At 42.8% G+C, this 12,886-nt stretch overlaps 1 protein-coding gene across 1 annotated transcript; it reads right to left on the bottom strand.

Annotated features, from left to right (window-relative positions):
- Positions 1–359: 359 nt before the first annotated feature.
- Positions 360–12,115, bottom strand: LOC142311626 (keratin, type I cytoskeletal 19-like). Its single transcript, XM_075350187.1, has 8 exons — positions 11,595–12,115; positions 10,233–10,315; positions 6,661–6,817; positions 6,350–6,511; positions 6,134–6,259; positions 5,822–6,042; positions 3,830–3,855; positions 360–608 (listed from the first exon to the last, which is right to left on the bottom strand). The coding sequence occupies exons 1-8, from the start codon at positions 12,042–12,044 to the stop codon at positions 589–591; spliced, it is 1,245 nt and encodes a 414-aa protein (XP_075206302.1). The 5' UTR covers positions 12,045–12,115; the 3' UTR covers positions 360–588.
- Positions 12,116–12,886: the final 771 nt, after the last annotated feature.

A 12,886-nucleotide genomic window follows, 5' to 3' on the forward strand; every position in this document is an offset into this window, starting at 1 on the left:
AACTATGTAATTCACTTTTTTCTCTATCTCGTTCCATTTTTGAGATAAAAATGCTAACTCCGTTGTTTTCCACCAGGTGGCGCTATAGGTGATTTCACTGTGTAGCGCATGGCTACTTTACTATACCTAGACACCACTTCTATGCCTATAGTTGCCATCGTTGTCAAGTTAATGGCGGTGGACAGGATATGGGTGGACACACTGTATAGGAGCACTACTTAATACGTCAAGAACCCCAACATTACCAGAACCTTCATTCTGTATAAGCTTACGGGTGGGTTCTTAAAAGCTGGTATCCAGGAGGTTATGCCTTGTGTACAATCTCTCAAAAAGTAATTATTTTAAATACAAAAGAACACTTATTGTATGCTTGACCCAAAAGTTGTAATTTATTAAGCAGCTGCGGCAAACAGATTATAAAAGCAAGCATCCAATTCATCCACTTCTTCCAGTTGTTAACCATCTACGAAGATCTGTAGATTCAGAAACCGACTTAGGCTTCCTAGCCGCCGTGTAAGCCATTCTCAGAGCGGAAAAAAGAAGGGTCTTCCTACGATGCAGCTGCTTAACGTCTACCAAAGATTTTATTTACTTCCTATCAATTTTAACTAGAAGAAAAGAAAAAGTAATTAGTGATAAATCTTGGTGTATGCAAGTCAATTATAGCATGCGGTGGTAGTAGTCAACCTGTACCCCGGAACCTGAGAGGAGTTAAAGACCCCTCTGCCACATTAGAAGACACAAGTACGATAAAAGACCAATAATGAGTGGAGAACCAGGAGGCACATGAGGGGCCTGCAGCCTTGAGCCAGCCATGATTATTATTATTTTATGTTAGTTGCCATGTAATATTATTTATTGTGTAAGTTGGCAGTGAATGATTGAGCTGTGTTTTTTATACTGCCACTGAGAGTCACTAGGAAATATTAAAACATTTTCTCCAATTATTCTATATTTCTCAAAGAAGTTTGCTTTTGTTAAGAGAATTAACCATTAAAGTTATATGTTTTTCTTGGCTGAGCTTTTAGTGTATGTGTGATAAGACAGAACATGTCAATGGCCCCTCTGAATCGGCGCTGTAGGCCACGTACGTGCACACGTTGAGTGTTTGGTGAGTTTTTACCTCAGTATTTGAAAGGCCACCTGCACACATTGAGTATGTGGTAAGTTACCTCAGTATTTGTAAGGCCACCTGCACACATTGAGTATGTGGTAAATTACCTCAGTATTTGTAAGGCCACCTGCACACATTGAGTATGTGGTAAATTACCTCAGTATTTGTAAGGCCACCTGCACACATTGAGTATGTGGTAAGTTACCTCAGTATTTGTAAGGCCACCTGCACACACTGAGTATGTGGTAAGTTACCTCAGTATTTGCAAGGCCACCTGCACACATTGAGTATGTGGTAAGTTACCTCAGTATTTGTAAGGCCACCTGCACACGTTGAGTATTTGGTGAGTTTTTTACCTCAGTATTTGTAGCCAAAACCAGGAGTGGGTAAAAAATGTAAAATTGATGTTGTGTTTGTATTCTACTTTTCCTCACATTGTTCCATTCCTTGTTTTGGCTACAGATACTGAGGTAAGAAACTCACCAAATACTCAACATGTGCACGTGGTCTTACAAGCACAAGAGTGGTTTCACGTTTTATGCTTAATGGAACTCTTTGAAGTTAGAAAAAATGTTTTTGTTTTCCAAAAACAGCACCATTCATGACCACTTGCTGGGTCTCATATTGCAGATCAGTCTCCATCAATTCTTCTCAGACAGCCCTATTTAGTTTATAGGTAATTTATTTGAGTCAATTCCACCCTGAGCGAACACTTCAAGGAAAAGTCTCAGCAAAATGTTTTATTGCCGTTGCACAGGTTGCACCAATGGCATGTTCGCCCCTGTCCATACTTATAAGCTTGTCCCTGTCACCTGTTTCAAAGAGTGTTTTCTCTGAAACATTCATATTTGCAATAACAGAGACGATCTCCGATTCATGATGTCTGTGGTTTAGGCAGCACTATCATCTGACAAGTTCCCTTTAATATTTTTGTCTCTCAATAGCAGTAAATAATGTCTTTGTTGCAGCACCACTCCAACATTATTTTTTTAATTTTACCTCTGAAGTGATGCTTCAAATCTAATTTACCTGACCATACTCTTAAGGCTGCTTTACACCAGACAATCTATCGTGCGATAGATCGTCGGGGTCACGGTTTTTGTGACGCACATCCGGCATCGCTGGCGATGCCGGCCTGTGTGACACCTCCTAGCGACGCAGTATCGCTCACAAATCGTGAGTCGGGTACTGCTCGTTAGGTTCCATAATATCGTTTAATTTGGTTGATCATCGTTTCCGTGGTAGCACATGCCGCTCCGTGTGACACCACGGGAACGATGACCAGCTCACCTGCCTCCCGCGGCCGCCGCCGGCTCTATGTGGAAGGAAGGAGGTGGGCGGGATGTTTACATCCTGCTCATCTCCGCCCCTCCGCTTCTATTGGCCGGCGGCCGTGTGACGTCGCTGTGACGCCAAACGTCCCTCCCACTTCAGGAAGTGGACGTTCGCCGCCCACAGCGAGGTCGCACGAGAGGTAAGTATGTGTGACGGGGGTTACTGACTTTGTGCGACACGGGCAGCGATTTGCCCGTGACGCAGAAAGGACGGGGGCGGGTACGATCGATTGTGAAATCGCACAATCGATCGTACCATGTAAAGCAGGCTTTACACTTACCCGCTGGCATCTTCACCTTTTATCACCAACACTCTCATCTGTCTCTGGCGGTTTGCGACCTGCCAGATCTCTCCAGTGTTTCATGGACATCGCCAAAGGTCACTCTTCAATTTAAATCTATAAGAGCCTCATTGTGGCTTTCTGGCATTAAAACTTGTGGCGTAACTTCTGAGTCCAGTCAGAAGTTGTGTTCACAAGATGGCATCGTGGGACCAGAGCGGAGTCGATACAAGGTGAAAACGCTGGATGGTGAGTATAAGGGCGGCTTTGCACGTTGCGACATCGCACGTGCGATGTCGGTGGGGTCAAATCGAAAGTGACGCACATCCGGTGTCACTTTCGACATCGTACTGTGTAAATGCTAGATGATACGATGAACGAGCGCAAAAACGTCATTATCGTATCATCGTTGCATTCACCGACATTTCCATAATGCCGGTGCCGCGACAGGTACGATGTTGTTCCTCGTTCCTGCGGCAGCACACATCGGTGTGTGTGAAGCCGCAGGAGCGAAGAACATCTCCTTACCTGCCGCCACCGGCAATGCGGAAGGACGGAGGTGGGCGGGATGTTTACAACCTGCTCATCTCTGCCCCTCCGCCGCTATTGGCCGCCTGCCGTGTGACGTCGCTATGACGCCGCACGACCCGCCCCCTTAGGAAGGAGGCGGGTCGCTGGCCAGAGCGATGGTCGCAGGGCAGGTGAGTGCATGTGAAGCTGGAGTAGCGATAATTTTCGCTACACCAGCTATCACAAGATATCGTACCTGCGATGGGGGCAGGGACTATCGCGTGCAACATCGCACCATCGGCTTGCGATGTCGCAACGTGCAAAGCCCGCCTAAGAGTAGGTGCAGGAACCTTAGATTAAAATCACCACTCCTACAGCGGAGTGATGCTTTTCCGCGGTTCTACAGAAATTTAGAAACATGGCTGTATTCTTCTAGAAACAACACCACTCCCGTCCATCTGGTATTGCAGCTTATCTCCATTGCTGCGAATGGGACTGAACTGCAATATTACCCCCAGTCCATGTACAGATGTGCAACTGTTTTTTATATAAATTACATTATATGATTAGATTGTATGATGCATACTTACTATCTTTGGTTGTGCCCACAATCAGCCTGTAAAAGACAATAATGGCAGATATGAAAAAGTTGTATATAAAAAATAACTATTTCACTATTCAGCACAAGACCTCCCTACACATTAATGCAGTTATCCTGTAGCACCAAAAAGGGGATCTTCCATAGCAGATTATGTCAAGAGAATAAAGGATAAAGCATGTTGAATTCCAATGCACAATTCTGTTATTCTGGGGGAAGATTAGACATTGTCACAAGTGTCCGACAATGGATTACTCCCCTGTCCCCACTGAAAGAACATATATCTTAACCAAGTGTTCTTGTGTACAAAGACTCAGGAAGAATTGCTGGCCGCTATTGAATGTGTATAGCCACCTTTAGCTCTTAAGAGTCCCATTTTTCATTAAAATACCATAAAATGACCTTAAATGTTGAGGCTCATTCATTGATGCCTCAAAGTGATTTCTAGGGGTGGAATGGGGGTGAGACTTTGAATTTCTCATGAAGGTAGATTAAAATGATTAAGGTATATTTCAGTCCTTCTTAAAGTGTAAGTCCACTTTTTTTTTTACTTCTGAGTGACATAGTTTGAAAGATATTATTGGTAGGAGTCACTGAGTTTGGATCGCTAGAATGAAGAGGCCGATAGATCCTAGAGCCTCCATACACAATAACAAGTCTTCTTATCACGTCAAGATCTTAGACCCTAAAGCCAAAGGGGGTATCAGAGCACCATTTGATCTTTCATTCTAACAATCAGAGGGGTCCCATTCCACATGTGTCAATGACATGTGGAATGTCCCAAGTTAAAGCTTAGTTTTATCATCTCTGTATTTGCATTCAGTCTATACAATGAATTCTGTATGATGTGTAGTTACTAGGTACATGTAAAGCCCACCATGCAGTTAGATAGATACGTTAGATAGCTCATCTGTCCCAATTCTCCACTACACAGGAATACTAGGCCCTTTAATATTCTCTATTAAGGTGGTGTCACACATAGCGACGACGACAACGACGTCGCTGCTAAGTCACCATTTTCTGTGATGTAGCAGCAACGTCCCGTCGCTGTCGCTGTGTGTGACATCCAGCAACGACCTGGCCCCTGCTGTGAGGTCGCCGGTCGTTGCTGAATGTCCTGCTTCATTTTTTGGATGTTGCTCTCCCACTGTGAAGCACACATTGCTGTCTGTGACAGCGAGAGAGCGACGAACTGAAGCGAGCAGGGAGCCGGCGTCTGGCAGCCTGTGGTAAGATGTAACCACGGTAAACATCGGGTAACCAAGAAGCCCTTTCCTTGGTTACCCAATATTTAATTAGTTACTAGCACCGCCGCTCTCACGCTGCCAGTGCCGGTTCCCTGCTCCCTGCATACGTAGCTTGAGTACACATCGGGTAATTAACCCGATGTGTACTCTGGCTAGGAGTGCAGGGAGCCAGCGCTAAGCGGTGTGCTCTCACGGTGCCAGTGCCGGCTCCCTGCTCCCTGCACACGTAGCTGGAGTACACATCGGGTAATTAACCCGATGTTTACTCTGGCAAGGAGTGCAGAGAAGTGCTTTCCTTGGTTACCCGATATTTACCTTAGTTACGCTTCCACGCGTCACTGCTGGCTGGGGGCTGGTCACTGGTTGCTGGTGAGATCTGCCTGTTTGACAGCTCACCAGCAACCATGTAACGACGCAGCAGCGATCCTGATAAGGTCAGATCGCTGGTCGTGATTGCTGCTGCGCCGCTATGTGTGACACCACCCTTAGACAGCTGTTGTCAGACTCATCTGGCAGCTGCTTATCTCCAAGGAAAAGAAAAAGATTAAACGCAGAAATTCAGCCTGCTGGATCCTCCTGTTTTTCGAGGGGGAGAGTCTGGAGACCCCCATAGATATTAGACAGTTGTCTGATTTTGCCTATATCAGTCAGTTTGGCTGGCTTTAGCCCAATGTGTATGGGGTGTCTTAAGAAATATACTACTCTAGATGTACTGTATAGATGAAAGTAATACTTACTGTGCGTCATGTCCTTCCAGAAGCTGACGATAGGTGGTAATTTCCATTTCTAGACGTGTTTTGATGTCCATAAGCATTTTGTACTCATAGTTTTGACGTTCCATGTCTGCCCGGATGTCACCAAGTTGTGCCTCCAAACTGCTAATTAACGCCTGAATTTGTGATAACTGTACACCATATCGTGCTTCCGTTTCTGCGAGGGTACCTTCGAGGGATGCTTTCTGTTTGGGAATAACATTTAATGATGAATGAATGGCCTCATCTACTGTTATCCTTACAATTACATTGGCTAAGCAGTCAGCCAATACTAACCATACTGAGCTGAGACTGGAGTTCTATCTCAAGGCCTTGGAGTGTACGTCTTAGATCAGTGATTTCTGTTTTGCTGGTCTGGATCTGTTCTGTGTGTACTGCGACTTCCTTGTTCAGTTCCTCAGACTAGATCATGAAAAAGCAAACCATTAGAATGGAATCAGATACTAAGAAAACTTAGAACAGTGGAAGGTAATAGTGAATATCTGAACTTACCTTTGTAAAGAACCAGGTCTCGGCATCCTTGCGGTTTTTCTCAGCCATAACCTCGTACTGGTCTCTCATATCGGCCAAAATCTTGGTCAGATCTACACCTGGTGCGGAGTCCACTTCTACACTGACTTGTCCACCAACTTGTCCACGCATGGCAAGCATTTCCTAGAGGAGGCAGTAACATATCATCTAAAACATATTTTCTGACTCTCAGAACATTCCCATTACTATAGAGTTATATTCCGTAGAAATATCTTTGTTTATTCCCTTTCTCACGGTCATATGTAAGATTGTTTATTGTGAGAAAGTCTTACCTCTTCATGGTTCTTCTTCAAGTAAGCCAATTCTTCCTTCAGATTCTCAATCTGGAGTTCCAGATCAGTTCTGGCCAAGGTCAACTCATCCAACACTCTACGAAGTCCATTGATATCAACTTCCACGCTCTGGCGAAGAGCAAGTTCATTCTCAAACCTAAGAAAATAAGTACATTCTGATTAGTTATCTCACATTCTACTATTAATGTTAAGATTTGTGTTTTCAAACTTGAGTTAAATATGATACAACCTTAAATATTTTCCTGAATTTTGGGGGGTATTCTGTTACCAGTTATATATTAAAGGAAAGGTATTTTGACTTGGCTATTGATTTTAGATTCCAAGGATTCAACCTTTTTCTACTGGGTGCTCACCATTCAGAAGATTAATGTGTGGCTCTCATATCCCATGGTAAAAAACTATCTCCAAATTAAAAAAAAATGTGTAATTTGTTCAATTTAGCACAAAAGGAGTCAAACTGCTAAACCAGAAATTGCTGTACCCAGAGAAAGGACTTTGCAGCTTATGATTAAAATCCTTCTCCCCAGGTGAGCCTCACCAAAAACAAGGGGATGCCTCACTGATGTGGCCTGCTTCTCAGTTTGAGAAATAAGGAACCTATTTATTAAGGCTAATGTTTTTTTACAACTGTCTTAATGAGAGACATGCTGGAATAAGATGTGCCAAATTCATTAAGATGCACACACTACTTAATACATTTGGCGCATATTATTAGTGGCATATGCCTCTGTGATTTGATGTTATTTTTAACTTGACGGTCCCGAGGAAGGGAGCAGATGCTCCTGAAACGCGTAGACCTGTATGCAAATAAAGTGACATTGGTCTTCATCATCTGAATGAGTGATCTGTTGGCGCGGCAATTGAACACCCTTCTCTATTGCTTTCTGATGTCTGCCACTGGGTGGCTGCAGCCGTGGATCTTATTTTACATGCACATATAGTAGTTGTGACTGTCACAACTACATCAGGTGAGTGAGTTTACTCCCCCTTCCCCACCCCACATATATTGGGGTAAGACCCTATTTTGCGCTTTTCTGTCCACAGCCTCCTTTTATATCTGTGCTCCTCAGAAATTCTACTCCAGTCAGAGATTGGAGTAACATTTCTGGCTTGATAATATCAGGGACTGGCGTAGCCACGCCTTATCCATCCCCATCTTCTCCCCATTTTTGCAGAGCTGCCCAAAAATAGCAAGACAGCTCCTAAAGTCACAAAGGTTTTGCAACTTCTCAAAATGTTTTCCCCCGCTTTCCTGCTGTAAACATTTTGGTGAATTGGGCCTACATTTTTCTGCAGCCACCACCACAGGAGAAATAAGGTATTCCCTTTTACCATGGCCCTCAAAAAGGAAAGATGCTTTCTTGTTTAAAGATAAGTATAATAAATCCCCACTGTTAACCTAGAATTCCCTAATAGGATTTTGTAAAATGCAATTTTTAAACAAGGGAACCCTTTCAAGAAAGCCATACATGTTAGATATCTGTTAGCCCAATGACCACCTTTGGTAGCCCAGATTGATCATCAAATAACGTCCATGTGGGACTTTACCTAGGAATTAGATTTCTCATTATTCTATAATTTTGTATTATTTTCAAGGGAAATAGAACATTGTGGTATGCTTAAAATATATTCCTGGCTACTATGTCGTGGGGTAAAAATTCAAGCATTCACACTTAAGGAGTGCATAAATAATTTTTAGATGAATAAAATTGCTTTTTATTGGCCCTTTTGTTTTATAGCTCGGTGTTGTCATTGCAGGACTGGGTTAATCCACCAGCTTAGCGGGATCTCGGCCAAGGTCCTAGACACACAATAGGTGCTAGTTGGGTAGTCAGCCAGAACACACAGTAATGTGTGCGGGAGGGAAGCAATGCAGACTGCTGAGGACTCAGGTAGACCTGGACATGTACCAGCATGGTCGTGTTGACAATAGGATATTCTGTACCCAATGCTTTTTCATATATTCATAAAGAAAAGGATATGACAAGGCTTATTCATCTCATAGCTTTTGAACAGTCGTGGGTGTTTTAGGTTCTCCTTATGTGAAGGTTATGTGTGTTATGTAACTGTTGTGTCCTGTTGCTATGTGTCTAATTATTCATTAACTTTCTCCATTCTCTATTATCTCAGAGTGGACAATGGATAAAAAAGCTACGGTATATTTCGGAGCAGATGTTTAAAGTTTTACAGGATCTGTGTCACACCCTTCCCTACAATCAAGCGTTAATGAGAGGTCCTCAGCATCCAGTAGTCCTGGCCCACATTATTGTATGTCAATAATTTACTTAGAAAAGATTAGGCTTTCCTTCACCTCGTGCAAAGATTCAGTTTGTTAACACAGCGCCACTCTTGGTCATAGGCTTTGCCCAGTACTGCAGCCCATTTTACCAAATGCTCTAATAGTGGGCATCTTATGATATATTATGCCAAGAGATAATATTTCAGTCTGTGACTTTAGCCGCTGGAAATCTTTCTACTCTGGATTCAGCTACACCATCATAATTAGTTAACTCCATGGCCCTTTTGCAATGAAACATTCAGTTTACATGTCCTATTCTGATATGGTATGTTCAGAATTTTAATATTTCCAAAAATACACCAATTTATGATGTTAATTTAAAAAATAACTGCAATCATTGTGTTTTTAGAACGTTTGACCTGTCTTAGACCTCTCTTTCACAATCCCCCTAGAGACAAAGACATTCAGCAGCCTATAAATAACCGAGGCCTTAAATGGGCAAATTATCTAGTGCTATTAACTCTGTGATTCTCCTTTACGTCCTCAAATGTAGTGTTTCTCAACATCCCTAAGCCACGTACTTGAGCAAATTACGTCAAAGTACCACCAGTGATAACAAACAGGGTACATATACCACAGGCAGTAGATCTACCTGGTCCAGGAAAGACCAAGTACATCACAAATTCTACTCCTTTTAATGAAACGTATAATAACTATATGGAGAAGAAATGGGAAACCATTGGAAATGTGGCTCAGTTTTTGGTTCACACTACCACACCATCCTTGTTGAGTTACTAAGAACTGGAGCTTACTTATGGCACACCTTCTTATAGAATGCTAAGTAGACACTATTACCCTCCTTCCTAGATTGCATACGTTGTGCAAGTTGCATAGAGGGGAACTTCTAAATTGATCACATAAATAGGCATAACCCTTAGCCATTACCCTCCTTCCTAGATTGCGTACATTGTGCAAGCTGCATAGAGAGGAACTTCTATATTGGCCACAAAATTAGGCATGACCCTTAACAATTACCCTGCTTCCTAGATTGCGTACACTGTGAAAGTTGCGTAGAGGGGAACGTCTATTGGTCACATAGGTAGGCATGAGCCTTAGCCATTACCCTGCTTCCTAGATTACGTACATTGTGCAAGTTGCGTAGAGGGTAACGTCTATACTGGTAACATCAATGGAAAGTTGCATAGACCAGTCAAAGCTGGGTATCCATTAAAGGGGCATTAATCAGAGGGTCTTGGCCCCAATATAACCCTATAGAATATAATCTCTAAGCTATTAAAAAGGTTGCACTCACTTGGTTCTGAAATCATCTGCTGCCAGCCTGGCATTGTCCACCTGCAGGACAATCTTGGAGTTGTCAATCGTAGCAGCAAGAATCTGAAAGGCAAGAGAGGTTACATTTTTTACAAGACTATTATTAGAAAACATCCATTAATTTTTACTCTTGCTGACAGCAAACCTCACCTCACCCTTCTTTAGTGTAATTTACCAGCAAAGAAACACTTATGACATGACGGTAACATAATGAGCTACATAGTAATCGCAGTGCTCTAAGGCTATGCCACACCCAAAGGATAGAGGACAAAGGAAGAAGTAACTGCACCTGCACTCTGAGCACCTGCTCGTCTCCAGATCTTAGGATACCTGAACTTCTAATATAGTATGAACTAAACTGAAAATATCTGATAAGTAAGATTGTTACACCTGAAGAGCTTACAATCTAATTCAACAAATTGAGAACAAGGTGAAATCCAAGTATATATATTAGTGTAAAAAGGCAAGTGTAATTGGAAGAAAAACTAAAGGGGGTCCCTAAAGATGGGCGGCTCAGTGGTTAGCACTGTTTTTTTGCAGCCTTGGAGTCCTGGGTTCAAATCCCACCAAGGACAACATCTACAAGGAGTTTGAATGTTCCTCCGCTGTTTGCATGGGCTTCCTCTGGGTGACCCAATTTACTCTCCAAAGACATACTGATGGGGAAGTTTAGATTGTGAAACCCAATGAGGACAGTGTTGCTAATGTATGTAAAGTGCAGTGGAATATGATAGAGCTATATAAGCAAATCATAATAATGATCCAACCTTATCGCATGTGTTCTGTATATAACAGCTGCATACAAAAAATGAAAAAAAAAATCATATCTATGCTGTAATTATACGTACTTAATAGTAATTATAACAGACGACTTATTACCTACATTATATTACTATGATAGCAGCTTGAGGAGATTATTATACCTGTAACCGATGCTATTCCTCTGTAATAAACCGGTCTGGCCAGTTTTGTGTCCTTCTAACCTTGATGAGGTTTTGCTTTGCACTATACAGGAATTCTATAAAGAATGTTTTTGTCCACCTGCTACATCCCGAACTTAGACTCTATGCTTTTTGTGAAACTACACTTCCACCATGCCCTTAACTGTAGGAATACAGTACATCCAAAATGGAGAAGTAATGCATTCGTAAGGTATAAGAATAAGAATACATAGGGTAATAAGTTATAGTACAAAAGAAACGTTATACAGTCGTAGATGGATAGTTGGGAGTTAGGAAGAGAGAACGAGAAAGTTGACTTTATATATTAGAAATCGGAATAATGTCCACAATCACAATTAGATCTCTAACATATGTTATGGTTGGCATCAATGGCAGCTTACCTTGTCTCTCAGGTCTTCAATGGTCTTGAAGTAGTGACTGTAGTCACGAGTTGGGCTGGGTCCTTGCTTTTCATACCACTCCCGGATCTTCAACTCTAGGTCTGCATTGGCGGTCTCCAGAGAACGCACCTTGTCCAGATAATTGGCCAGGCGGTCATTCAGATTCTGCATGGTCTCCTTCTCATTGCCAGCCAAAAGGGCATCCCCTGAGACGTTAACACTGAACCCACCGCCATAGCCACCACCAGATCCAAAGCCACTGCCATAACCACTACTACCACCACCTACACCACCACCAAATCCAGATGATACAAAGCGGGCAGATGACACGGAGACACCCTGGCCCCCATACCCACCATGAACACTTGGGGCTTTGAAGGAGACCCTCCCAGGTGCACTACCAAGACCACTTCTGTAAGAAGATGAAGTCTGGCGAATGCTGTATGACATGGTTCTAGTATAAGTGGCTGGAGCAGACGTAGAGATGCAGATCACAGGAGTGTAACTGTTCTCACTCCCACAGCTTCCTTATATTTCCTCACAAGCTGGGTGGTGCCACAAAGCCCTTTGGAATTTTACCGGTTCCAGCTTCACATGCCCAGTAACAACAGAAATTTCTCATTGGTCTGCTGGAATCATCCCTTTTCTTTAACTGCCCTCAAAAATTACTTTTGACACTAAGTAAACAGGCAGCAGCTCTCTACCAAAAGTTTAGACAAAAGAGTTGATTCAGACTCAGGTGGGGATGGAAGAAGGGAGGAGGGGGAGCAGATACCAGAGGATCTGGGGAAATATCTCACTCATTATGTATGGCGAAGATAATTCACTTTTCACTTTAACCCATTCATGCCCAGATTGGCCTAAAGTGTGTCGTTTGCAGGATTAAGTACAGTAAGTACACTACATGATGAAATTATCTACCATCCATCACTGCCAGCAAGCAGAAATATTAAAATAGCAAGAAACCTATCTAAAAACTATACAATGCGCGTAAATTTTAGGCTGGGTTCACACAACCGTATTTTCTCCAACCGTGATCCGTGAGATCCATCAGTCTGATCAGAGAGGGATCCGTTTTGTAGAGCTGGAGAGAAAAAAAATAAAATAGGTTCTCCACCTTCTCCATTCTGTCAGTCCGGGAAAATCCGACCGCACTCGGATGTGATCTGAGTGCGGTCCAATATTTTCACGGACCTATAGACTTGAATGGCCGAGTGCAATCTGATTCTCGGAGGCAAACTGCGCATGCTGCAATTATTTTCCTTGGTCCAACTGCAGTCCGATTTTTGACG

Source organism: Anomaloglossus baeobatrachus, chromosome 5 (genome assembly GCF_048569485.1).
Source record: "Anomaloglossus baeobatrachus isolate aAnoBae1 chromosome 5, aAnoBae1.hap1, whole genome shotgun sequence".
In the NCBI taxonomy this organism is placed as follows: Eukaryota; Metazoa; Chordata; class Amphibia; order Anura; family Aromobatidae; genus Anomaloglossus; species Anomaloglossus baeobatrachus.

Coding starts and splice junctions, on each gene's coding strand:
- LOC142311626 (XM_075350187.1), bottom strand. CDS start 12,044: ATGTCATACAGCATTCGCCAGACTTCATCTTCTTACAGAAGTGGTCTT. Junction 10,316..11,594: donor TTGAAGACCTGAGAGACAAG/GTAAGCTGCCAT, acceptor CTTGCCTTTCAG/ATTCTTGCTGCTACGATTGA. Junction 6,512..6,660: donor TGAAGAAGAACCATGAAGAG/GTAAGACTTTCT, acceptor TGCCTCCTCTAG/GAAATGCTTGCCATGCGTGG.